The 26,811-nt window shown below is 48.1% G+C and overlaps 8 protein-coding genes across 8 annotated transcripts; 5 read left to right on the plus strand and 3 right to left on the minus strand.

Annotated features, from left to right (window-relative positions):
- The first annotated feature begins 248 nt into the window (after nucleotides 1-248).
- F5B22DRAFT_455591 (ATG C terminal domain-containing protein) lies at nucleotides 249-6,837 on the plus strand. Its single transcript, XM_047972006.1, has 3 exons — nucleotides 249-556; nucleotides 630-6,677; nucleotides 6,742-6,837. The coding sequence occupies exons 1-3, from the start codon at nucleotides 383-385 to the stop codon at nucleotides 6,757-6,759; spliced, it is 6,240 nt and encodes a 2,079-aa protein (XP_047826541.1). The 5' UTR covers nucleotides 249-382; the 3' UTR covers nucleotides 6,760-6,837.
- An 840-nt stretch (nucleotides 6,838-7,677) lies between these two features.
- On the plus strand, nucleotides 7,678-12,263 carry F5B22DRAFT_660386 (ankyrin repeat-containing domain protein; the record flags this gene model as incomplete). Its single annotated transcript, XM_047980279.1, has 2 exons — nucleotides 7,678-10,699; nucleotides 10,752-12,263. 2 exons carry the CDS (start codon nucleotides 7,678-7,680, stop codon nucleotides 12,011-12,013), a joined length of 4,284 nt encoding a protein of 1,427 aa, XP_047826542.1. The 3' UTR covers nucleotides 12,014-12,263.
- Nucleotides 12,264-12,759: 496 nt separating this feature from the next.
- On the minus strand, nucleotides 12,760-13,529 carry F5B22DRAFT_624387 (uncharacterized protein). Its single transcript, XM_047976121.1, has one exon. It carries the CDS (start codon nucleotides 13,428-13,430, stop codon nucleotides 12,840-12,842), a length of 591 nt encoding a protein of 196 aa, XP_047826543.1. The 5' UTR covers nucleotides 13,431-13,529; the 3' UTR covers nucleotides 12,760-12,839.
- Nucleotides 13,530-14,648: 1,119 nt separating this feature from the next.
- On the plus strand, nucleotides 14,649-16,135 carry F5B22DRAFT_660390 (uncharacterized protein). Its single transcript, XM_047980280.1, has one exon. The coding sequence runs from the start codon at nucleotides 14,761-14,763 to the stop codon at nucleotides 16,060-16,062; it is 1,302 nt and encodes a 433-aa protein (XP_047826544.1). The 5' UTR covers nucleotides 14,649-14,760; the 3' UTR covers nucleotides 16,063-16,135.
- Nucleotides 16,136-16,403: 268 nt separating this feature from the next.
- Nucleotides 16,404-19,559, minus strand: F5B22DRAFT_624390 (uncharacterized protein). Its single transcript, XM_047976122.1, has 2 exons — nucleotides 18,946-19,559; nucleotides 16,404-18,865 (listed from the first exon to the last, which is right to left on the minus strand). The coding sequence occupies exons 1-2, from the start codon at nucleotides 19,368-19,370 to the stop codon at nucleotides 16,846-16,848; spliced, it is 2,445 nt and encodes an 814-aa protein (XP_047826545.1). The 5' UTR covers nucleotides 19,371-19,559; the 3' UTR covers nucleotides 16,404-16,845.
- A 300-nt stretch (nucleotides 19,560-19,859) lies between these two features.
- Nucleotides 19,860-21,670, plus strand: F5B22DRAFT_660392 (uncharacterized protein; the record flags this gene model as incomplete). Its single annotated transcript, XM_047980281.1, has 3 exons — nucleotides 19,860-20,684; nucleotides 20,756-21,298; nucleotides 21,353-21,670. Exons 1-3 carry the CDS (start codon nucleotides 20,226-20,228, stop codon nucleotides 21,668-21,670), a joined length of 1,320 nt encoding a protein of 439 aa, XP_047826546.1. The 5' UTR covers nucleotides 19,860-20,225.
- Nucleotides 21,671-22,155: 485 nt separating this feature from the next.
- F5B22DRAFT_624395 (uncharacterized protein) lies at nucleotides 22,156-24,150 on the minus strand. Its single transcript, XM_047976123.1, has one exon. It carries the CDS (start codon nucleotides 23,831-23,833, stop codon nucleotides 22,280-22,282), a length of 1,554 nt encoding a protein of 517 aa, XP_047826547.1. The 5' UTR covers nucleotides 23,834-24,150; the 3' UTR covers nucleotides 22,156-22,279.
- Nucleotides 24,151-24,885: 735 nt separating this feature from the next.
- Nucleotides 24,886-26,206, plus strand: F5B22DRAFT_624396 (uncharacterized protein). The gene has a single exon (XM_047976124.1). It carries the CDS (start codon nucleotides 25,382-25,384, stop codon nucleotides 25,967-25,969), a length of 588 nt encoding a protein of 195 aa, XP_047826548.1. The 5' UTR covers nucleotides 24,886-25,381; the 3' UTR covers nucleotides 25,970-26,206.
- The last annotated feature ends 605 nt before the right edge of the window (nucleotides 26,207-26,811 follow it).

Here is a 26,811-nt window from a genome sequence, read left to right on the forward strand (position 1 = left end):
ATTAGGTTTGGTTTCCATCAAGCCTATCCATCCCCTATCTACATATCCTATCTACATATCTCTCTCTCTCTCTCTATCTGTCTCTCTATCTTGTCGTCTTCTCCTTTTCCCTAGGTATAAAAGATATGCCGTTTCTTCTCCTCCCTATGTCCTAATCTCCTGCCGGTACATAGCGACATGCACGTCTCCCCGCATCCCGAATCTTGGGGTATCGTGATCAAGCAGCCTATGGTCCCCCACACGCGGTTCACGCGCCACTGCTGGTGAAAGTGACGCCTAGCCGATCTCGACCCGTCTTCTCCTCGACTTGAATTATCTCCCTCGCTTCCATTTCCTTACCGCTCTGTTTCTGTGGTTCGGTTCTCGCTCAGAACCGCCTGCCATGGCGGCTTATTTCCAGTCCTTTTGGACTTCGAGCGTGCCTAAGCGCCTACTACGATATGTCTTGTTCAAACTAGACTATTTCGAGACCGGTGCACTAGATCTGGACAAAATCGATGTTGCTTGGGGACAGGCTAGTCAGATAACATGGCAGGATGTTGGCCTCAAGATCGATGTATGTTGGGAACCTTCCAAAGCCCTGCTGTTTGCCAGACTTACCCAGGAACTAATCAAGAGCCCGCTACTAGAAATTGGAGAAGCTGCTGCAGCTACCCCCGTCGATCGAGATACAAAAAGCCAAAGTCCTAGCTTTGCGTGTGACTATCCCCGCCGCCATTTATTCGACTCCTATACACGTTGAAGCCGATGGTGTTGAGATAAAGCTCAGGATCGTACCGACAGAGGAGCAGAACGCGGCACGAAAAAGGACATCTAAACAGAAGGATAATAACAATTCTATACAATCTGCCCGAGATGAATCCGTTCCACATGCCATCGATTTGGCCCAGTCGTTTTTGGAAACCCAGCCTCGCAAAGAGAAGGAAGAGCTTCAAGCGGCACTGAATGCTGAAACTCAAGATTTAGCTGCGTCGGTGGCTAGTAGCGATGACGGCAGCGAGGACGACGATGGTTTTGGAACAGGACAACCTCTGTCACTACCCGCTTTCCTTGCTGATTTCATTCAAGGCATAGTTGATCGGCTTGAGTTTGCCATAAAACATGTAACTTGTCACCTCGATGTCGAAGTTCCCCTCGAAGCTAATTCATCGACAAACGAAAGAGTCACTTTCCAGCTAGCCATTGACGGGATTAACGCCGAGGGTGTCACATCAGCCTCCGAGGCTAGAGAGCAGGATTCTATACCTACCCATAAAGAAGGAAAGCGATTCGTGGAACTGAACAACATCAGAGCTTCTCTCATATCCGAAGCTGATGTGTTTTCAGCACTTTCCAGAACCTCTTCGATGCCGCCTTCTGTCGGAGCAACCTCACCTATCGCAACGACTCATCGACCCTTATCTCGAGAGCCTACCACAATCCCCACGACCACGCCACTCAATGACTATTTGGCAGATTCTACAGACCTCGATGATGTCGATCATCACCCCCTCATGGATAGCGAAGATGCCTTTAATATCCCTTACGACCTTGAGACCACGGGCGATAATCCGATTGACGATGATGAAACCCGCTCTACCCCATCAACACCACGAGCCTCCACATCTAGGAATCCCATAGATAGCCCGCCGAGAACAACACCATCCGTCCGTCCGGCACAATCAACAATGGCGACTCGAAGAGCTCCATGGACCGACTTACCAGAGCCAGCGGCGCGATCTGAGCATCTGCTTGAGCAATTAGGCCGTTGGGGAGCAGCCTCCAATAATGACATTCGGGATGAGGTAGGGTCAACCTTATCATCTAGCCAGAGTAGCGAACTATCGCCATCTGCAAGCCAAAATCTGGCGCAGTCTCATCTTTTTAGCCACGAGGAAGCAGAGAGCATGTATATGAGTGCATTTTCACATGCAACATCGTCTCATGTACGCCAATCTATGCCTGGCGCATGGGACGGGGACGTTTCTGGCCCAGATAGTTCTCCGAGGAGCAGCAAACGTCAGTTAGAATCACCACCTATCGCAAACGATGCCTCCCCTGATCACCACACTGCCCTCAGTGAAACAGGACATGATATTCGAAGATCAGGCGCACCAGTGGACAATCTTCATGAAGCTGTGCATGTATCGGATGACTCATTTCATGATACCCCTGACAGCGCTGAGGCCCATATTGCCCCATCACCAACACGCCAAGGCACTCCGCTAGAAGAACCGATCGCAGAGGAGAGCTCCACGCCAAAGGGACCAACCCGACTAGTCAAGGAATTAATATCTTCGAGAGCATTATATCTTTGGTTTCCTTACAAATTCGCCTCTCCTTCGGAAACATCGTTGGATCCAAGTCAAAGTCGAGTCAAATCGCCAGGGCCGCTAGATTATTCTGTCATGGGTAACGTCCCGGGTGCGTTTTCGGTTCACAGATCTGTAGCCCAGTCTATTGCTTCTGTACGAGAACCCTCTCCGCCAGCGCCGGGGTCACACAGTCAACATAGTCCACCCGACGATTCAATAGAAGCTACCTTGTCCCCACTAGAAGTCAAATTTGATCTTCCTACATCGTTCTTACTTGCTACTGTTGTAACACGCATTTTAGGGGCACTGAGGGAACCAACGGGCCAGGCGAAAGCAAAAACCGAACCCCCATCACCCTCAGCTCCCCTGCCTGCTATCAAGATTATTTTCGAAAAAATCTCCGTCCACTTCTTGGAGATATTATCCGGCATAGCGGATACTCCTGAGCGGTTTCTTGGCGCGCGCTCAACTCCTTTCGACGTTGACGCTCTTCTCAGTATGGGCCTTGAGAATCTTCTAGTCAACGTGACACAGTCTTCACAATCAACCACTACTTCACTCAACGTCGGAAAATTCCACTTCGGATATGCCAACGACGACATTGTCTCATTCGATCAACGTATACAGATGCGTTCCTCCGTTAGGGATGCTTTCCCGTCTGCGGGCTCGGATATTTCATTAACAGTTGTCCAATCGTCTGACTCGACAAGATGTGAAGTGAAGACACTACCTCTACACGTGAAGTTGGATCTGCCAAGGTTAGATGAAACCTTTACCTGGTTTGGGGGTTTGAGTGGTTTCCTCAACCTCAACTCTTCCATAAGTGTGACTAATCTCCCTGCAACGCAAACCTCGCCAAAGGTATCGCAGAAGCCTCGAGGCGTTAGATTTGACGCACCCATACGCCCAGATGATATCTCAGCTAACTCGGAGAACAAAATCAATATGAGGATGGGAGGAATTCGTTTAGACCTTCTTGGGAAGGACTGCAGCGTCTCACTAGACACTAGCGCCGTTAAGCTAGTTAGTCGAGAAGAAGGCCTTGGAGTTGGCATCTCTAAAATTCAGCTTGTGGGCCCTTATATCAGACAGTCATTAGGAGATCCGCCAGTGCATGCTATGATCACAAACACCCGGGTTGAGTTCCTGAATACGCCAAAGGACAATGACCTGGAACGCCTCCTGGAACTCATTATCCCGTCCAAACACAAGTTTGATCAAAGTGATGATGAAATTATGGTCGACACTCTTCTTCGCCAACGGAAAAAGGGTTCCGTTTTGCGTATCCATATCGATGACATTGACATCAACGTCGAGAAGGTTCAACAACTCGAAGTCTTGACTACTCTGGGTGAAGATTTTGCGCGCTTGTCCACTGTAGCTAAGTATTTGCCTGAAGATGACCGGCCTGGGCTCCTCACGTTGGCACTTATTCGTAACATAAATGCTGCAATCAACCCTAGTGAGAAGATAGGTGTTCTACAATCCTCCTTCAAAGACCTCGAGCTCGGGCATATTACAATGCCGTCGCTACTGGCTGTGGGGTTGGGTCGAATCTCTCTACTACGCAATCACAACGAGCAGTTAGTGTCCTCTGTCCCACCATCTGGTAAAGGAGATCAAGGCCCAGTCGTCACTATGAGGATAATCGGCGACGAAATGGAACCGATCATCAGATTGAGAATGCAGTATCTAGATGTTGAATATCGTGTCTCAACCTTGATGGACCTGCTAGACCTTGGAGAAGATGCTACACCGCAAGAGTTCGAAACGTCTCTTGCTGCGTCAGTCGCTAACTTGGGAGATCATGCTCACACAGCAATCACTGGAAAAGCCACGACCAGTTCTGTACCCGCCGAGCAGAGCAAGGGAAAACCCACCAAGGTTGACATCATTCTTCACGATTGTCTACTTGGTCTAAATCCACTCGGACTTCCTTCAAAGATGATCATTGTACTAACGAGTACTCATTTCGAGGTTTCTCTTTCCAAGGGAGACGATGCAAATGTGCTGGGGCATTTCAACAAAGCATCTGTGCTATTGATCGATGACATTTCCGTAACGGACACGAAGAGTCCAACTACAGCATCGAGACGACGAACCTCGAATGCAGCGACCCCACAAGTAGTCGAGCTCTGTCAGCAAGGTTTTGTCGATGTCTGCTATATCTCCTCGGCAAAGGTTGTCGTTCAAGTTGGCTCAAATCCGGAAGATAAAACGAAATGGGTAGATGTTGAGGTGCGGGATGACCTGCTCGTACTGGAAACTTGTGCAGACTCAACCCAAACCCTCATTGCTCTTGCTAATGCACTCTCTCCACCAACGCCTCCGAAGAAAGAGATAAAGTATAGGACCAATGTCGTTCCTATGCAGGATATGTTAGCCTCCATTTCGGCAGATGCCTTCGGTCAAGCGGAAGGAGCCTATAACTTTGATGACGACTTTCTTGCTCACGAGCTTGGTGATGAGGGTGAAGGCTCATTTGAACTCGATGGTTCAGATCTTTCTGGGTCTCTTACTGTTGACTCGCAGTTCTACGATGACAAAGCTGCTCTTGCGGACTCTGTCTTATCGGAAAAGACTACAGCACAAGACACCACAGATGGAGTGTTATTAACCAATTTTAGCAGTCAGCCGGAAGACTTGGATGAAGATGACGATCTTGTCATTCATGAGAATTACTTCAGTTCTGGGTCAGTCATAGGAGGAACAGCACATCGGTGGAACTCGACCAAGAACGCCTATGACCAATCCAACGACACAATGGTTCATAAAAGCCCATTATCCGTCCGTATTCGTGATGTTCACTTTATCTGGAACCTTTTTGACGGCTACGACTGGGACCACACCCGTGATGTCATCTCGAAGGCCGTTCATAACATCGAAGCGACAGCCGTCGAAAGACAATCTAAACAAGATCGCGCCCGCGCTGGGACTGATATGGAAATCGTGGAAGAGGAAACAGTAATTGGCGATTTTCTCTTCAACTCGATTTATATCGGTATTCCGGCCAATCGAGATCCCCGAGAGCTTGCACAAGCCATCAATCAAGAGTTGAATGATAATGCCACTGAGACTGAATCAATTGCAACTACAGCATTCACCGCGACACCAAGCCGCCAAGGTAGTCGACAGGGTGGTACATATAGGCCCAAGAAGAGGCTAAGGCTTAATCGAAGCAAGCGGCACAAGATTACGTTTGAGCTAAAAGGTATCAATGTCGATTTGATTGCCTTCCCGCCGGGCTCCGGTGAAACGCAAAGCTCGATCGATGTCCGCGTTAAAGATCTGGTGATATTTGACCACGTCCCAACCTCGACATGGAAAAAATTCGCTACTTATGATCAGGATGCGGGAGAGCGAGAGATGGACGCCAGCATGGTTCACCTTGAGATCCTCAACGTGAAGCCTCTACCTGAGCTCGCTGCAGCCGAGATTGTCCTCAAAGCTACGGTTCTTCCGTTACGATTGCATGTCGACCAAGACGCTCTCGATTTCATCACGCGATTCTTCGAATTCAAGGACGACTCGAAACCCATTCATGCTTCACCTAGTGATGTACCTTTCATACAAAGGGCCGAAGTCAATGCTATACCTGTGACCCTTGATTTCAAGCCAAAAAGGGTTGACTATGCCGGTCTTCGGTCAGGCCATACTACGGAATTCATGAATTTCGTGGTCCTTGACCAGTCTCGTATGGTATTACGCCGTACCATTGTATACGGAGCTTCTGGGTTTGATAGATTGGGGCAGACGCTTAATGATACATGGATGCCTGATGTTAAGCGAAACCAGCTCCCCGGTGTCCTAGCCGGCCTCGCTCCAGTTCGCTCGCTTGTTAACGTTGGGAGCGGTTTCAAAGATTTGGTCGAAATTCCCATCAGGGAATACAAGAAAGATGGGCGAATTGTGCGCAGCATTAGCAAAGGTGCTGCCGCATTCGCCAAAACCACCGGCACTGAACTTGTCAAATTGGGCGCGAAGCTAGCCGTTGGCACGCAGTATGCGCTCCAAGGCGCAGAAGGAATGCTGACGAAACAACCCGGTGGTCAAGAACCTGCCGACTGGGATGACGAAGATGCAGACTCGGAAGAGACGAAACAAATCAGCCTATACGCGGACCAGCCCACAGGTGTTGTTCAAGGTCTCAGGGGTGCGTATTCAAGCTTAGCCCGTGATCTCAACCTAGCAAGGGATGCCATTATTGCCGTGCCTGGCGAGGTGATGGAGAGCGGAAATGCACAGGGAGCAGCTAAAGCGGTATTGAAGCGCGCACCAACCATCATATTCCGGCCACTCATCGGCTCAAGCAAAGCTATCGGACAAACTCTGATGGGTGCTACCAACTCTCTAGACCCGCAGAACAGAAGGCGGGTAGACGAGGTTAGTATTCCCATCATCATTTCAGATACTCGGATGTTGGATATAACTAACATTTTATATATAGAAATACAAGAGGCATTGATTCGTGCTCCATCTACATGCGCATGTCTTGGATTCATGAGGTCTGATTATGTTATTTTGCTGGTTTCTATGCGAGGAGTTCATTGGGGAACTTTACATAGTCTCAGCGCCTCATCTCCTTTCTTTTTATCACTCTCTTTTCTTCTTGTTCATATTATTAGCATTGACGCATGAACGAAATGAATGGATGGATGGATGGACGCAACTGATTACAACATTTGACAGAGAAAGACATTCTAATAAGTGTAGCATCGTAATGCATTATAGACGGCGCATGTATGGGCTGGTTTATTTGTTTGGGAGTACATTTTCTTATAGTAGTGTGAAGATGAAATTGGGACGAGATTGATAACATACCAGGGGGCATAGGGCAACCTATTGTTGTAATTAAGGACTGTATAACTCGTATACCTACTTGTCCATTGATGATGGGTAGGGAAGATGGGGAAATATATGATTTATATAGGATTTGAGGGGTTATACGAGATGGGCTTTGTCTATGCTATGTTTCTGTGTTGAGGTGGTGAATGGATTTAATTTGGCCTTGAATACTCCGTATAGAGATGATAATTGTCTTACTTGATAACTTCTATACCCTAAATTCGAGAGTATAACATAGCTATCGTAAACGCTGAAACTCAGAGAGTATAGCGAGCCTTGAGCAGCAGCTGCTGCATAGCCACAACTAGTTAATCTGACAGCGAATGGTGGGCAGCCGTCATTGGCTCCCATCGCCCCAAAAAGCGCCTAGCATAGCCGCCTTGGAAACATGCTCAGTAGCAATAGAACGCCTTGTTGATCAGATGTTTTTCTAGTGTTATTTTATTTCCCTAATACCTACGGAACTTAGCTCTGTCTGTAATCCCGCTGTTAGGTATTGTCCCTCGTTGGGACTTCTTTGCCGTGACAAACAAGACGTATGGCCGAAGCCCTTGGTATCGCCACTGGCCTCATCGGCGCCAGCGACGTCATTATCAAGGCGGCTAGATCCCTGACTAAGTTCATCTCCGATTTCCGGAATGCTCCCAAAGAGGTGACAAAGCTCAAACTAGAACTTGAAAACCTAGAGGCTATCATCGCTGCTATTCAAGGCTACCTTCGCTCATCAAAGGCGACCCAACAGCCATTACTGGCCTCATCGCCTGTTGGGCGAGCCATCCAACAATGTTGTGACTATATGGGCAACATAACAGATGTGTTGATGTCTGACAATCAGAAACCCATCAACAGATCTCTCTGGGCTCTAAAGAACAAAGAGCGGTGCTTGGATATCGTTACGGAGATCACTCGCTATACCAATCTCTTCCATCTCGCGCTGAGCCTCGATGGGTGGGAGCTGTTCTTCAAATCTTCTCTTGAGACTACCAAGGCTCTCACTCAAATCCATGACGACCTGAAGAGGGTCATAGATGCCATCAGACCGCTCCAGGACATGAAGAACGACCTTGCTGAGTGGGAGGATCATCTACTTGCCATTAAAGAGGCTATCCAGTTTTCTTCGGCGATTCCCGCCACTGCCCACAATCTCAATCATCTCGATGGGAAAGAGAAATCTCTTGACTTCATCACCAAGGTGAAGCTCGAACCAAAGCATCGTGACGTTGCGAGAGTTCGTCATGAAGATACCTGTCTCTGGGTGCAGGAGTGTGGTGCCTTCAAGAAATGGTTTATTGAGAATACAGAGCCTTGTTTATGGATGCACGGCATTCCAGGGTGTGGCAAGACAGTGATATTCAGCTCCATGGTGGACCATCTCACACAGAAACAGCGAGGCTCCGACGGCCTTGCTATCCCAGTATACTTCACATATCAGGATCCTACTCTGCATGACGTCGACGTAGTTTTCCAAGCTATCCTACGATATGCCGCCGATTTCTTATACGACAAGACTAGCACACGTGAGATGTTGCAAGACTTGCGACAGCAGTGCCGACATCCTCAAGAGCGGCCGCTCACCCTCCCAGAATGTTTCGATTCGTTGAAAAGTCTAGTCAAGCCCGATACTACTCTTTTCCTGTGTTTCGACGGCGTCGATGAGCTTCCTGATGTCTCCCAACAGCGCTTACTCAAGGGGCTATCCAGTCTCAAAATGATAATACCTAAGATCAAAATGATCGTCTCTTCTCGGTCCAATCTGAATCTCCGGGCCATCGAACATGTCGAACTCGCGGTTACCGCCAGCGAGGGCGATTTGAGATTATATTTAGATTCTATCGTTGCCGATATCATTGACGAGATAGCTGCTGATTTGACAAGGCCACATGCTGACGGGCTCCAGCGGGACATCGTCGATCGAATCATAAAAAGCTCGAATGGCATGTTTTTGCTTGCGACTCTCCAAGTTCGGCAATTGAGATCGGCAGCATCGCTCCGTGAGATTCTTGAGCTGTCCCATAGTTTGCCTCAGGAGGTAGATGCCCAGTACTTGATGTACTTCGATCGAGTGAAGACTCAACCACGCAACAAAATCGCCCTGAATGCCATCCAATGGGTTAGTTGCGCGTATCGCCCTCTACAGGTACCAGAGCTACTGGAGGCATTATCGATTCGGGATGGTGATTCGAACCTCGACCCCACAGGCATAGTCGCCATTAATAGGATCATTCAAGCTGCTGGCGGGCTGCTAGTCCTCGACATCGAATCGAACGTGGTACGACTAGTACATGACTCGTTAAGAGATTACATAGATCGTAATCAGGAAAGAATTCTCGGAACTCCTCATTTCCATATCCTCACTACTCTCGCCACGTATTTGAATTTTGACGCGTTTGACAATAAACCAGGCCGAGTTATTCCCGAAAATTGGCTGGATATTGAGCTACTTAAAGGGGACCATAAACTTCTGGGCTATGCATGTTGCCATTGGAATCACCACCTTCTTTCAGGAGCTGCTTCTGGGCAATCCCTTGGCGTACAGATCGTAGAAAGAACTGCAACATCATCGGCATTGCTACGAATGGCCACGCTTGCACGTCTCGGTTCTGTTGTCTCTGGATTAACCCCCTTTGATGTGGCAGTGTTATGGGAAAATCCTACCCTCGCATCGTATATCTTTAGTAGTGGCAAGGTCAGCTTGATCAACCAACCTAGTCAACGACTGACAGCACTTCACATAGCAGCAAGATTCAACAACACGCCTTGCGCCGAAATATCCATGAGGGTGTACCCTGGTCTTGCTGTTAAAGACTACGCTGGAAACACGGCGATTCACAACGCAGCTTTGTACGGATCTGAAGCGGTTCTCCGAGTCTATCTAGAAGCCGTTGCCAAGGTTGGTAACTTGGAATCTATCATAAATCGTTTAGATCAACCAGGGTGGACGCCATTGCACCTAGCCTTGAGAAACGGACATCTTAATTGCGCTATGCTGCTCCTCAGCCACGGAGCGGATCCTAACGTCACGACGGTATTAGGTCAGACGGCAGTTCACTTAGCCATTGAATCTTGTCCATCTGCTCTTCCTAGATTGCAAGAGGCTGGAGCCATATTCGGAGGCCTCACTAAGACAGCCCGCTCAGCTCTACACATCGTCTGTGCCCTCGGAAATATCGACGCGGATCTGCGACCCGTTCTTGAGACTCTTGACCCAAATGCGTGTGACAGCGATGGGGTCACACCTCTGCACGCACTTGCAGCATCTAGAAACCCAGATATTGCGGCAGCAGATTGGCTGATCAGTTTGGGTGCTGATATTAACCTATCAGATAAACACCATGTTTCGCCGCTTCTTGCGAGCCTTAGGGAGAAGAACTATCAAATGGCCGAATATCTATTGAGCAAAGGGGCTCGCGCGAACTGTGAAACTAGCAACGGAATACTTCCCGGACTTATCGCAGCCGGCCAAGAGTCTTGCCCTCCCCAATTGGTCGAAGTTGGGTTTGAACAATTCCGAAGCCGGGTCCTTCTTGCACAGGGCAGTAAAACGGCAAAAACCAGAAGAAGTCCGTGGGTTACTCCATTATGGAGCGGAGGCAGACTGCAGGAATAGCAAAGGAGCGACCCCTCTGCACCTTGCTGTCCTCTTGGCACCAGTTCATCCGCGCCACTCAACCATCAAGCCACAGCGGTCGAATATCACGAGTCTCCTACTGCAGAACCATGCTAACCCACACGACGTTTCGTATAATGGCTTTACCCCGATTCACATTGCCGTCATTCGAGATTCAACGACAATCCTTCGACAGCTGTTGGGCGCCTCGGGAAGCAGCATAGGCAAGAGCCGCTACTTACCTGATGGAACGCCTCTACTGGCATTTTCCGCCGTCCACTCATCGCCATCATGCTTCAAGTATCTTTTCGAGTTCGCTCATCAAGACCATGGGGGCAAATTAAATCCAAGTCATTTCATAGATATTCTTCCGCTACTCTTGGACTATGCAGAGGGCGTGTTCTCGGAAGACGACCTAGCAGGCCGAATTCAAACTTATAGGACAGAGTTAGGCCTTTCTTTGATTCCGAGAGGAGGTGTTGACCGAGACACGGATACTTCTCTTCAACAATGTAGTCTCGGGGGTACCCACAGACTTCCATGCACTAGCTTTCATAATCTCTGCGAGAAAATAGTATTACTAGCGAACTTTCAGAACTCCAAATTTCCCTCTACCGCTCTTCATCTCTTAGATCGGCTCAAAAGCTGGCAATCGAACCATGAAAAAATGGCCGGCATCTCAAACGCCTCGCAACTCATTACAGAACATCGAGAGCTGGCGTCCGAGGCTGGTTACATCGGCCAAGTGTGGCATACAGGGTGTCGCCAAGACCTTGTTCACGCCCTTTTCGCCCTTAGGTGGCCAGAGAAGGCGTCCAATGGTATGAGTATCTCCAAAAGGCGCGGACGCCTGCGCAATCACTCGGAGCACGGACATCACTGGGAAGATTCGGTGGCTTTATCCTCATCGTCGTGTGAACCTCACGAGGACCTTGGGTCTTCCAGATTCGCGGCTCGACATGGGTCCATTGTTGCCACCATGGCCAAGAGGATACCGTCCAGATTCACTCGGTCTTCGATAGCGGGAGGACTAAGCCAGAACGAACTCAGAGCCTACGACGGAGCTAGAAGGAATCTTTTAAACCCACCTACTTCTCCGGAGGAGATGAAGAAGTCGATATTAGGTCACATAGATAAGCTGAAAGAAACCCTTCGGCTGCGAGATCGATACCCTATCCACGAACAAGAAGCACAACGGCGAAACTCCCAACGCAAGGGATCAAAAGTGTTTGATATCATCACCGATGAAGAACTCGAGCCTGTATAGAATGCCCTTACAAGGCTAATCGCCATTCTCTCAATTTCTCTCTCTTCCTAGCATAGCGCTTGTCCGTCTTCCATAATATTTCCGTTGCGATTTCGTATAAATATGTTTACCGTTTTATTTCGAAATAAATACTTGTGCTGGAAATCTGTCTTGAGTGTCGCATAGCGAGCCGAGTAGTCGGGAATATTGATAAATGATCGATTATTATGAATCAACCTGAGAAGTGGCTGTGTACCCCCGGCTCAAATATCACGCCGACCCATTTACTCTCTGACATAATGATGTGTTATGACTGTTAATGTCCATGTATCTCGCGGAGTCAGGTATAAGTGCGCAAACGAAGTGTTCAAGTCGGCGCCTGTAACTAGAGTCGCGAATGTTGATATTTAGAGCTGCTCTACGCTCATTTCTATCTTAATCTACAGTGAAATCGGTGTCGAATCAGAATGGCTGTCTGTACATTGCTTTCGTTTTCACCAATTATGTGTTGATACACGCCTATGCGGTTGGAGGTCAGTCTGTCACCGTCACTATTACCCACCCGCCGCAGTAGGAAGAAAACTTTGCTAGGAAGATCATCGCTTCGGTTTAGAGTTAGCATATTGTTAGAACAGAGAAATGACGGCAGAATCGACTGTCTTCATTGCGTATTCATGTATGTGTCATGTTACAGTGACTGCATCTGTAGCCAAGTTTCTAGGGGCCCCTATATCCCTAGGGCATGACATCGGCCTGTCATTTAGTACTCATTTAACCAACATACCAAATAAGATTATGATATTTTCTTCGTTGCTATACATTTAAGTCTCTTTGTATTCATACCCAGTTATTCCCGTACTTGAAAATGAAAGCTCTCGGCGGGCAACACTTTGATGTCTGCGCCACATGGCCGCCACTCTGCTGCTGCTTCTATCAAATCCTTAGCCCTACCTTCCATCCAACAGTGGACATGCAAGTCATCCCGGACGCCCAAGGTATAATCCTTCTTCGACTCGAGCAAATGCATGCCCAGCGTCCCTCCGGCGTACTTCGCCAGCTTCGAGTCAGTAACCGTAGCCTCTTCGCCTCTCCTCTGAACTCCCAATGGGTCGAAGGAAACTTCAATAATTCCGCAGCTCTGACCTGGCTCTAGTGTGACAAACTTGTCCGCCATTTCAGGCACCAATTTCAGCGGAGGTGCTGACCGCCAGTTAATGTCGAGGGTTGGTGTGGCGATCGGCTTCTGAGTAGCCGTGTCGTAGAGAACGACTGCGTTTGTGGCGATGAATAGCTGTGGCAGAAACGGTTTGGCTATACTGATTGGTTTGTCTGTACCTTCCAACCTGAGAGATATGATGAGGTTTGGACTGGGACCGTCTGTGAAAGAGATGGTGGAGGCGGACAGCCGTGCTTCTGCAATTATGTGAGGTGCCGACATTATTAAAGTTGTCTTGGCGCTCGAGACTAGATGGCTGATAAGACAGGCTATAGAAAGTGTATGTTAGTTGTTAGAAGATCGAATTTCAGTGATGTGCTGTTTGAAGTTTCAGTTCAGGACTATGATATCAATGCTACATTTAAAGTCATGTCGTACAGCTGCTGCCTAGAGTGCCAAATTGCCAATCCGTCGGCACTGCCCTGTCAGCTTCTTGACATCATAATGCTTCCCGGACATTTCTTTTGATCGCCCATAGCCAATAGATTCTGTCACAGGGCACAAAGAGGTTTTGTGCACATTAATTAAATAGTTGCATTGAAGACCTTCGCCGCGCAACAAAATGGGTCTTTTGCCTACCTATATAAAGGCTTCTCACATGCTTCCCTGATCTCATATCAAGTTGTCGGGGCATAGTTTGCGTTTGTCATGACATCGCTGTAGAACTGGATCTGGACACTATGATGATGCTATACTTAGGGCAAGCCACAGCACAAAGTCCAAGTTTCAACCTGTAAGCTTACCTCCAGAGATCTCTTTATTAATAGACGACCTCCGCGATAAGGTTCTGCCGCTCCATATCCACCTACCTCATGACATAACAACATACTGTGCTGCAAATAATTATGAGGTGATACGATCACACTATTTTGGTCATAAGGCATTAATTAAGAAAAGGTATTTATTATCCTCAGATACTCCTGCGGTCATGTTTCTATATACCTTATGTACCTAGTCGAGAGCATACACGAAGAAGGCACGCTATACCGCTGTCAAGACCTAGCTACGTAGGAGTAGGTAGATGACATTTAGTGTTGTGAGAAGGTTCTACAACTTCATATGGACTGCATTTGAAGCTTTGATAGGTCTTTATTGCTTGATACCCCTCTGTCTGCCTCATAGCCTTGCGGTATTGAGAAAAGGAACCCTTGCCATAATATGACACAACTGATAGCCTATTGAGAATCTATTGATAGTTGTTTGGGTGGAATATTTGCTCCTATATAGCCTTAGACTTACAGCACACATGACAGGATTTCATCTCTTCCAGCCCTATTGGGATTATGCAAATCCTGGTAATGTGCAATAGTTCATCAGCTTACCATAAGCCATTTGAAACAAGTTTTCAAAAGTTCCTACAATTGACTCTGCCAAAGAGGCAGAATCCAAGAATAGCCCCGATTCTTTATCAATTAGGAGTGCTTGTCCATCTATATAAAATGGACTCAATCGGGGGGATTCTTCGTTGAAAAATCGATGATACATCCCTAAAGCATGTTTTGAATATTACGCATATCGCAACCGTTACAAATATTGGCTTCAAACTATCAACATGGCAATTCGAACCATTCTTCTCCCTTTGCTTTTCACCCAACTAGCTGCTTCTTTCCCCTCTAGTCATCCGCTTCTACAAGTTAAGCGCACGTTTCCCACATTTGAAGATGAGAACGATTTCCAACCAGGACAAGAAGACCAGATCAAAGCCGCCCTTCCAGATGCTATAGATCTCGTGGCTCGTCTCACCGAGAACTATGACCAATACAGCGATATCTGGGCTAAATATTTCCCAGTGGCTGACCACGACACCGTTAAGAAAGTGTTTCAGCAGATCGTCTCCGACCCGACCAACCCCGGCGAAGGAGAAGACCGTCTGAAAGACTGCAGGGTAGCCGGCTTTGACTTCTTGCCAGTTACTTCTGGTGAGGATGCCTGCGCTGAAGGCGCGACTGCATATACCTCCAACTTTCTGGAGTCAGATCACACGTATAAGGGCGTCTCACGAACCCACTTCTGCCCCCCTGCGTATCAACAGAAGGCCAGATACTCTGATATAAGCTGCAATGACATTGGCGACACGCTGAACACTAAAATGGATTTCCTTGGCGCCACCATCCTACATGAGTGGCTGCACAATGATGCTGTCGGCAAGGCTGTCACCGGAACCCATATCATAGATGTAGACGGTCAGAACGGTTATGGGCCATATAATACGCGTCGCCTACTACGGGACTCGCCCGATCAGTGCAAGAACAATGCTGATAGCTACACTTGGCTAGCGCTCGAGGTATTCTGGACCAAACTCTGCCTGAGAAACACCCCATACAACGATCCCCCAGCACCCGACGCCCCGAGTTGCGAGCACGCTGCAGACCCATCAGGATCCGCGGGCTACTGTTCACGTTTCGCTGTTGAAGGATGGTGTGATTGCGGTTCTGCGGGCGACTATCAGCAGCTGGACGGCTCTGATCCCTGCGGCTACACAGCCGGGCCTCAATTCGCGCCTATTGACCTCGACACAGACCATTGTGGTATCTTGCCTTCAGCCCCTACAACTTCTGAATGCACAGACTACAACACACCCGTGGCCGACGCAGAAAACATGAACAACCAGCTAAATGACTGGGGCGACGGGACGCTTTGCTGTACCAACGGCGACGGTGGTTGTGCGAATATTGCCGTCAGCGGCGATTCCGCGGTTGATCTGTGCTCGGCGTCGACGACACAGCAACAGTGTGTTGGCTGTGCCCGTATGGCTAATTACTTATCTGGCATCATCAGCTCGTGCCAGCAAGATGGGAAAGTAGGGGGGAAGCAGGATATTGCTGAAAACCCAGGGCTGTCGATCCAAATATGAGCGGCATATGATTAAGGAAGAAGATGCCATCGAGTTCAAAATGGCAGGGGCAGGCATATATGGAATCCTGAGGTGGGAAGGACAAGATGAGATGGTGGAAGTTCAGTAGGACAGGTGAATATAGCGCATACTTAGAGATCACCAGAATTGAGAGTGTTAGTGTACACTGGCTTTTGTACAGCAGTAATGTACATGTTTATACAATATATACGAAAACACCGTTTCATTTCTTGGGAAATCGGGGTGATTGGAGGGGTGTCTAGCTTACCTGAGGAGGTTAATGAATGAAAGGTCGTATTGCTTGATATCGGGAAGTACGTTTGCAGGCATCCCGATGACAATTTCTTGACTGACGACTGCTATATTTCTACATTGCACGTTTCACGGGATGGTCAGGCCTAGAGAACAAGAAGAAACACCCAGAGATCGTCTACCGAGTCAGCGCCGGGGAATGTACCAGCCATATAGACAATGACGATTGAATGGGGAGGGTAGTCATTCAGCAGGAGTTCACAACTTTCTCTGTTCCGAGGCTTATTAAAGTTTGGAATTTGAACGCGATGAAAATAAATCAGATGAGAAGAAAACATTCCTTGTTGCTTTGAACTAAAAGATTCCAAGATCCGTTCAAAACACTCTTTCATGATTCAGCAGGACAAACTCAGCAGCCATCTTGTCAATATCCAAGCCGGAATTAAAAAATATGCATTCTTCCGCGGCCTAAATGAGGCAATGACATCTTGTGGATGTCTTCCTATGAGTATGAAGACTCATCATTTCTCATCAAGTACTCTCATTGCCCCCTAAATACTCGATGGCGTCGTAGAAGCAATCCTCCTCAGTACTTGAGTCATCGTCCGCTCCGTCATCAGGACTGCACCACACCTGCACAAGGCGCGCAAAGGCGGCTCTCGTCTCCAGTCCGGGCTGACGCTTATCTAGCAGTTGTTGAGCCGTCAAGCCATCTACATCTCGTGCTGTCGCATCTTGACTCCTGACACCGACATCAGTGAGACTTGGTATCATTTCCAAGCGCGCGGAGCGTGCTGTATAATGCAGCAGTGTTCGCATTTTCCTGTCTACATGTGCGGCGTTAGCACCAAGGCGAAGCAACAGGACTAGAGCCTCTTTCGAGCTGGCCTGGGTGGCGCCGAAGAGCGGCGTTTGCCCATCAATGTTTGGCGACTCTAGGTTGGCCCCAGCATCGTACAGACAGCGTACCATGCCCACACAACCGTTAAATGCTGCACGCCACAACGGCGTAGCGCCGGTGGAGTTATTTGGTGCTTCGATATTCGCGCTGGCGTCAATCAGCCTGCGGCCGATAGCTACCTGATCCTTCTCCGCGGCCAGATGTAGGCACGACCACCCAAAGTCCGTCGCAAGGGCATTAATATCAGCTCCAGCTTGCAGAAGCGAGTCGACACAGTCTATGTTTCCTTCTGCTTCGGAAACTATGGCGCGATGCAGCGCGGTATACCCTTTGACATCGCTCTCGTTGACTTCGGCGCCGGCATCTACCAGAGCACTGACGGCCGCCACGTCACCGCGAAGAGCGGCGTACATCAGGGGAGTGAGTCCGAATCGGTCCTTCAAATTCAACAGGTCGATGACGGGCCTTTGTAGTGCATTTGCCAGTCTAATCGGAAGTAGACCGAGGACGATTTTGTGCACGTATGATAATTCGAGTGCTTCGATGCACGAGGAAAGGGGGAATAAATCCTCCACTGCACGATTATAGCCCGGCAAATGTCTTTTTGAGACTATTGTTCGAGAAATAAACAGCCGAGGAGACACTCCATAATCATCTTCTCGGTCCGGATCAGCTCCATTCTGAAGGAGAAGTTTTATAATTTCCATCTTTTCCGGATTTCTACTATTCATTGCAAATTTAAGTGCAGAGCAGCCATCACGGTCGTAGACGTCTTGGATACACCCTTTCTCGTCTGCAAGCACGCGTTCCAGAGTCTTTATGCTTCCCAATTGAGACTCATAGAGGATGTTTCCGGGCTTGAACGGCATTCTTCGTCTCACTACAAGTGTGAACGAGAACATTCTCGACGTAGAGGCTTCCACAAAGGCATGCATTACGTAGTGCAGACACCACCACAAGGGGAAACTGTAGGTGACCTGCAATCGCATGTACTTTCCTCTTGAACAGGAATCAATGTTGCAACGGGCAGAAGCTGAAGGGTAGCCTGTATAGCCGAGAAATAAATACCCAACTGCCGCTCGCAGCATTGGCGGGAGCCGTAATGACATGGCCGGCCGCGCAGGCAGATGGCATCTGCATCGACAGCCATTCCTACAACGGGATCCCGGGAGTCGCATAGAGAAGGAGATCATGGGATCAGAATTGCTGTGGGATAAATCAGGTTGGATCCTGGGCCCAGCCCGTCTATTTGCCACCGAGGTGTTGCTTAGAGAGGCGAGTTCAGCCAAGATAGCCATCTGGACAACCTGCGTAGCCTCGAATTGCCGTGTCTGCTCCGATTCAATCCGGCTGACTGCCTGGGAAACAGGATGCATGATGTTATGGATGTTGGACAGCTGGCTGTTGACATCCTGCTTGTGCCTGGTAGTCTCGGCTGCCTGTGCCTGCATGGTATCTTGCAAATTCTGTATCTCAGAGCTTATCATGGTCTGTTGGCGAGCCATACTAGTGCGGATAGCAACGAGCTCGCTACTGGTTGCCTGAGAGTTGCTGTTGGCGTTCTGCACAGCGACTTGAGCTGATGCTTGGACCTGTTGTATGCCTACCCGGACATCATGAAGCTCGAGTTTGATGCGACTCTCCAGGGAACTGCACCAAATAGTTTATTTAATAAGTAACCGCAATTTGACATGACTAGTGAGACGCCTGCACGGCGTATGTATACTCACGGGATGTGGGCAACCAGCAACTCATTAATCCTCTCGCGCACCTCCTTCAGCCTGCCCTTCAACTTGACAGCATGCTTTTTCTGCCGGAGCCATCGAAATCTCTTGTTCGCTGGCTTCCCTGGACTTAGCATAGCAGCAAGTGCTTCGAGGTCGGTGAGGATTGTCCGAGCATCATTGAGCTCCCTGCCAAGACAATCGAGGAAGCCCGTATCATGTTGCAAGTCGCCAAGTCTTTCCACAGCCTGTCGTGACTCATTGACCCTCTCTAGTACAACGCTGATTTCCGTGGTCTCGTTAGACAGCGCGAGTATCAGTTCAGGGGCGTTCTTGAACTCTGAGATAAGGCTGCGTAGCTTCAATGACGTTCTGACTGATACATCCGCCAAGCCAGCCGCGCCCGCAAGAATCGAAAATGGATCAGCCATTGCAGCTAAAACCCGCTCATTCTGTGAAAAGAGAAGAGTGGCTTAAGCATACTAACAAAAGCTACCGGTAGGACACGAAGACAATGCAAGAATTTGGGGTACAGCTACACGATTTAATTATGCGCCAACGAGTTAAACAAGGCAGAATCAGCAGGGCGCCTTACGCCACTAGCGGGCATGCATTTGACCTTGATTGGGAAGCGGCCATGCACTGTCAGCGGAAATCCAGGTGGGATGAGGGTGTTTTGCAGCATCGCGACTTTCCTATAGGTTCCAGACACATGCCGAGCCCCCCCGCCGTAGTATTTTGAGGCGGGCTCTTCCCAGGGTCCCGTGCCGACCATTTTTTCACCTTCCCGTCAACTTGGGCGAGCACTCTAACGATTCAATGGACGACTGAATTAAATGCGACAGATATGAGACGGCCTTTGGTGCTGGCAGGCCGTTTCTGATATCCTTTTCGAGGTATCGAGCTACACTTTTCAGCTATTTCGACCGTGCTGCACAAGTCCAGCACCGAGATTCAGACATGTTCTATCCAGTTGAGCCCGTCTTGCGGGGTTTGAGATATTGCGACAGCGTATGAAACCCCATCACCAAGTACGGGCTGAGCCATGAAGGTAATTTTTGTCCTATGTGGCTTTACTGGCCCACCGTCGTCGTAGGTTTAGACATACTCCAACGCTGGACTTTATTTTCGTGTCCAACAGGGTTGAGAGTCAAAGCAAACTTTGTCGGATGGTATAAAAGGACCAACTATCTCAGTGCTAGGCACTCTCTATCTTCCACTTCCACTCTCAACTCTCCTTCTATTCAACACCCTCCTCATCGGACCTGAATCCCACCAGCACCATCATGGATCCGTTCAACAAGTTACCGCCCGAACTCCGAGAGGAGATTCTCATCGCCACCAACTCTAAGCGTTCAATTCTGCAGCTCATCCGAGCCTCGCCCACCATGCTTGGACAGTACGTGCATTCCAAAAAATTTATCGAGCCCAAACTATTTGACATTGATGCCGAGTTCGACGACGATATGCTTAACGATGCCATAGCAATTATCCGGTTTCCACGCCATAGAGATGGTGGCCTGTTTTGGCCTGCTATGGATCACGAGGAATTATGGTTGGAGGGCTGGTTTGTCAGCACCTGGAAGAAGGACAGGAGTCCTATTGAGGGTGAAATCAGTCGACTGTATCACCGGCTGGTCGTGTTTGTTAGGGATTACCTCACGAAAGCAACAGCTGCTTGCCCCGCCCGGGAGTATTGGTGTCTCCCACACCAAGGAGGCCAGTTGACGTTTAAAGACCGTGCTGTATTGTCAGGCTCGATTTGACACAGTGCAATAACGCAGAGCGACGTCGGCTTCTAAAAGCCTTTCTGAAGTACGAAGTGATCAGTAAGTTCTGCTACTTTGCTGGTGTGAAGCTATGGCTTTGGTGTCACAGGTACTATTCAGTACAGGAATTACTCACGGGCCGCCTCCGACAGTGGGAGAAAGAAGCTATAGTCTGCGTTGAGGAGTACCTCCAATCTCTTTACAGGGCTGTGCTTATCCAATGCGGTAACTCTCAGCTACCGGAAACCTCTGCCGCTCGGCATATCTCTCACGCTCCCGATGCCAGAGAATGGGAAGGCTATGAGCTGATCGCTCTAGAATATATTGAAAGCGAGTATTATGGTCGCCATAAATTAAATAGGACGCTCACCTTGAATTTGTACGAACTTTGCCAATGGCTGGCCTGCTTCGGGTTGGATCTGGCCACCATCGTTGTTCAAGGAGCCACAGGTGGACAACATGCACGGGCTATAGTTGGGGAATGGCTAAAAGATCTCGCAAAAAGGGGCCCACAATGTGGCTTCTTTCGCTCACTGGATTATGCACAAACTGTGTCCTCCGTGCTTAGAAGCGGTATCACCTTCCGGGACGTCAGCTACCCAGATGGCCCAAGCCCCTACTAGAGACTTTATTCGCGCATTAAGCACATGCAAGATTGGAGTGGAGTGAATGAGCAGGACAAGTATCTCAAGCTGTACAGGTCTCGAGCATGGGTATTTCTCGACGACGCCCGCCTCTTCAAATCGGACGGCGAGGGGCCGCACTTCCCAGCGGACGATATTGTCTTTCCCCACATCCGATTCAACGACATCATCGGTCCCCGGCTGTATATAAACCTCTCGAGCCGCGATCCCAGAGCTAAAAAGTGGACGGCGACGGAGGAGGCTAGGCATTTATCTCAACTGCTCTCGCTCCAGGAGACTTCCACAGTCAGAAGTGCCCGATCAACCAAAGACCCCTGATCATGGCAGTCTCTATACTTTTGACCGTCACCTCTGCGCACACGGTCGTTTGGCTTGTGCTAAAGAGTAGGTGAAGTGCCAGTACTAAGACTAGCCCTGGAATTTCAGCTAGATTTGATCAAGGTAAGCCCCCTTACCTTGTATTTTTGTCAATACTCTACTAGTGATGATACGTTTTCTAGGTAAGTATCTCATTATGTAATAGACCACCACTACCTTAAAACGACGGAGAGCGCCTCAGCAATTTATGGCTCCATAGAGCATTGAGAACATTACATAAAGCTTAATGGCCACCCATACCATTCATATGTTCTCTAAGTATGTTTTCGTGCACCTAGTAACCTAGTTAATCGCCTACTTAATAACCTACCTAATAACCTATCTAATAATATATTTAATATTAAACACTTTATATACTTATATAATTTATCTTTTATAAGTATTATAAATAAGTATTAAAGTTAAGGTAGGCTTAATGGTTTAACCGGCTATAATTATAGCGTTCCCTTGTCTTTGGTCTAAGATCTTCTACTTTATGCATCTGTTAAGCTGGATCTGCGCATGACTTTGGGGCCTAGGAGTCTATCTATAATTACCAGAAATAGGGGATCATGAGAAGAACTCCTTCAAGCCATCGCTCATGCCCTCTGTATCGCCTTTTCTCCCCTTTTCGAGAAGGCCAAGTGCGTCCTTAATAGGCACAACCGCACCCCTTGCCCCCTCGATGGGCAAACTGAGTAGCTCGTCACGCGTTCTACCCCACAGGTTCCCGTCCCATTTCCGCCGCACCAAGAGCACCCCTGTCTCAGCGGCATCATCTCCCTCCACGCAGATGAAGAACGTGGTATCCAGCCCCTCAATAAAGCGCTTCTGTACACAGAACCAAGGGAAGTACTTTACAGCCTCGTTGAAATTCCACTCTATCCTCTCCATACCCCGACCGGACGGCCGGGGCTTGACCTGCTCGGGTGTATACACAAGCCGTTCCTCGCCGGGCTTTCGCTTGGAAGCTCTGGGATCCATTAGGTTCCAGCCGAAACCTAGGTCCTTGCCGTGTGTGCCGTACTGGAACGCCACAAAGACGGGCTGGGCGCGCACATCCGGCGATGGCCAGTCAGCATCGCCATTGCATAGGATTAGGAAGCGCGTCTGCAGGCCATCATGGCAGGAATAAGGGATGCGGATGTTTTCAATGTTTGTTCGGGCCAATTGCTCGCCGATCTTGAGTACGTCTGTCTTCTTTGTTGCGTCTGAGTCCCACGGTGGAACCTTGACCATTAACATGCCGTTCTCTACTGGGTCGGGCGTATCGATGACGAGAATATAGGCTTTCTGCAGATATTTGTTCTTTGAGCAGCGTAATGGATGTAGGGTAACGGCCTTTTGAATAAGGCCATCGGTAGCTGTTGTGTTGAATTCAGGGGATGTGGGCGTGAGTCTGGCTTGGATGCGGCAAGCATAGTCCTCGGGAGACTTATGTCTGAATGCTGGCTCTAGCTTCTCAACAACTTTCTCTTCAGACAGGCCCGAGTGAATATAGATAGGGATGTAGTAACCCAGAGGAATGTTTTTGACAGGCGCTGGTGGCCCATCGTCGTTGTCGTCGTCGGCATCTTGGTTGTCGTTGTTGTCATTATCATTGGAATCATTATTTGCATCATCTTCATCGTCACTATCTGGAGATATCTCACAGGAATCTCGCTCTTCGTCCCAACCCGTGTTTCCAATCTGCAGGTTAATCACAGTCAAGCCTGCATCGGCAGCCTTGGTGCGATAGGATTGAACACGCCACAAGTCATTGTCATCGTTCAGAGTGACGAGGATGACGCCCCTGGCGCGCCAGTCCTTATCAACAGCCGCGATGAAATACTCGGACTCGTACGTGATCTGCTTTGCCAACTCAAGATGGTAGTCAAACACAGCACGCAGAGGTTGGCCGACAAACCGCGCCTGCGGGGCAAGACGCACACAGCTGCCCCGCTCGCTGCCGGTTTCGACACATGCTGCCTCGCATTCGCGCTTGAAGTCTGCAAGCTCGTCATCTGTCATATCTACCAGCGTGTAGAGAGCGGTTGGATTATAACTCGCGGACTGCTGAGCGCGGTATTGCGCCAGCGATGATGGTGCCTCCATGGGCAGCGAGAGATCTGGGTTTGCGGACATGGTTTGAGTTGACAGTCTACTGAGCGCAATTTTTTCGGTTTGGGCTTCGAGATGTTAAGACATCAAGTACGCGTGAGGAAAGCTGTTTGCTTCAAGAAGACGCTCAAATCGGGTTGGTAGGGATGGAAGCCTGATGAGGGAAGTTGACGTAATGGAGAAAAGGATGTGAAATTGTTCTTCCGGCCCGGAAGAACGTTGTATCAAAGTAGTTGGTGAGACAGGAACCAAGATCAGTGTAGAAAGGCGTTGAGGATTGACCCACGGCGCTTCCAGGTAGCAGTGACAATGATTGAAATAGAAGTGCTGATCACCATTATAATTATAAGCCACTTGTAACAACACCTTCATGTAGTTTTCGTGGAGCGAGGGCTGATAGGCTGCCCTTGAAGTTACTCCGGTCCTGCAGGGTTATTTTCAGGTAGTTTCGTTCATGCTTCGATTCACCTCTCGTTCTTATTACGAGATAAAAATCCCGAAATATCACAGTTTCCTTTTTCGCTCAGGGAACCATATCGTGTTACCAGCGATCATAGCTGATGGATGGTAAATCCGCCTTGATGATCTCGATGATTTGACCTCCAATGGAACAAACAGGCACGCAGTTACGTCAGTGGCTGTCTCTTGAAACCGCAAACAAATGCTTACATGATGTCATGACTAGTTGGCCTTGTCAGCCTCAGCCTTGCTTACGCGGGCTTTGGGACGAATCGACTCACGAGACTATCATTGCATGATATCTTTTAGCCCCAAGGTTGCGGCGCGCCTCATCATGGAAGGAATTCCGTGTATGTATTGCATCCTCCAAATCCATCCCAAGTAACATCGTAATCTACGATGTTTCTCATTTTGGACGAGGCTCACCCAGTTCTATTCTGGGTACCGACTCGGGTCCCTCTCGGAATAGAACACCGAATGATGAGAGGCTTCAAGCAGGCGGAGGGCACATTGAGGATTCTTTAATATAGATAACTTGTACAATATGTAAAGTCTCAAGGCATAATAAGAAGGGAAACCGGAAAATCTATAAAATTGGACTCTAGACTTTCCATTTAGTCCGAATGCTTCAACCTCAACTCATACCTCGTTTGAAAACACGAACTTGATTTTTCCTTCGCTTTGATAGCAATCCATCACGATGAAGAACTTGAGGGTTCTTACTTCCCTGATCGGCCTGGCCGCAGTCTCATCTGCTGTCAGCATCGGTACTTCGAACCTGGAAGTTCGTGAAGACCCCGATGATCTTCTCATCTTTGTCTGCAACGATGGCTTGGACGAAATATGCACGAACATGTGTTACGGTATGACTGATACTCTGCTCTCATCCCCCTAATCATCCCAAACCTGGAGCAAATATCCCCCTAACTTATACCCACAGGCGCCTATTGCAAGGATATTGGTTCAAGCCTACAATATGACAAACCCGACTCAAGCACCAAGCGAAACCGCCGCAAAGCCGCCGGGTGTATCGCATCAGGCGGCAACCGCTGCTCGGTTAAACAGGGCCACGCTTCCGGCTTCCAGTGCGACGAGTACCCGTTCGCATCATCCATGCCCACCGGTGGCTCCAGCACGCGTCTCAACCGCTGCGTTCCGGCTGCCCAGAACCGTAAGCAAGGCGGTATCATCAGCGCTTATTACAAGAGTAGCTACTGCATGGGCAACAACGGCGGCAAGTGCAACTTCAATGTCGAGTTTTCCAACGCCGGCGACATCGATTATTGTGAAATGGAGAACTGCGATGCTGATGACGACAACGAGGTTATCGGACCCGGCGGCACCGCCAACGACGGCGACTCGGCCGAGGACGGGACGGACGATGATCCCGATGCTGGCCAGAAGAGGAAGATGAAAAGGCGTAATGGCCTGGGTAAGAGGAAGCCTGGCGCCCCGGTATACCGTACTAGCTCGGGCCTGGAACTAGACCTGCCAGGGGGTGCTCAGATTGGACAGCGAGCTTTTGTTGTCTTGCCGCGTAACGTGACATTGTGGGAGGAGCAGGCTCAGTTCGGAAACCCTAACCTACCTCTCGCCCTTCATGGTGACGAGGATGAGGAGGACGATGATTACGACTATATGTTCGCGAACTTGGATTTGAGGGAGGACACAATTATCGAGGAAATCGTCCCGCGGGTCTAAGGCCCAGAAAAGGGGTGGCATATTAGCGGAGAGAGGAGAAGGAGAGCGGTACTCTTTATCTCTCTCTCAAGTTCTCCGCCTTGTTCCATTTAGTTTTGGATAAAGCGATGAAATTTTGGTGAAAAAGGCCATTGGGTATCCTAACAGATATCTTGGAAATAGTCTCAATATATTACCAGCGCGCAAACTAAGCAAATCGCAAGGGTCCCGGGCCACCACGTCACGGGCCACCCCGCCATACGCTTTTTACGCGAATTTGCGTATATAAATCCCTGTACCCAACGCAGTCAGTTTTTACCTTCTGACCTTCTTTTTATATTTAATCGAATTACCTTTTTATACTAAATCTTATAATGCCTTCAATTTTTAAAAAAAGCATTATTAGGGTACTATTTATAATATTAAGCTTAGTTTAAATATTAAAACGGTAATATAAAAGTAGGATATTTTTAGGACCACTTTATAATATTATTTTAATAGAATTTTAATTTAAAAAAAGATAAATTAAAGCCTTTAATCTTTTTTACCTTATTTAAAATATTAATTAATATATTAAATAATTAATTAAGTTAAATTAAACTATATATTATTATTAATTAAGTTTTAAACCTTTATAAATTTTATATTTAATAATATTAATATTATTAAAAAGGTCTTTTTATAATAATATTAAAGCTTTATTTAATAAAATTTATTAATTAAAATTATTAAATCCTATATAATTAATTATTTAAAAGTTAATAGTATTATAATAATTAATATTAACCTTTTTTTTAATTAATTTAAATTTTTAAAAGTTATTAATATTTTAAAAGATTATTAATATAATATAAATAAAATAG

Source organism: Xylaria bambusicola (assembly GCF_022495145.1).
Source record: "Xylaria bambusicola strain CBS 139988 unplaced genomic scaffold F5B22scaffold_59, whole genome shotgun sequence".
NCBI lineage: Eukaryota > Fungi > Ascomycota > Sordariomycetes > Xylariales > Xylariaceae > Xylaria > Xylaria bambusicola.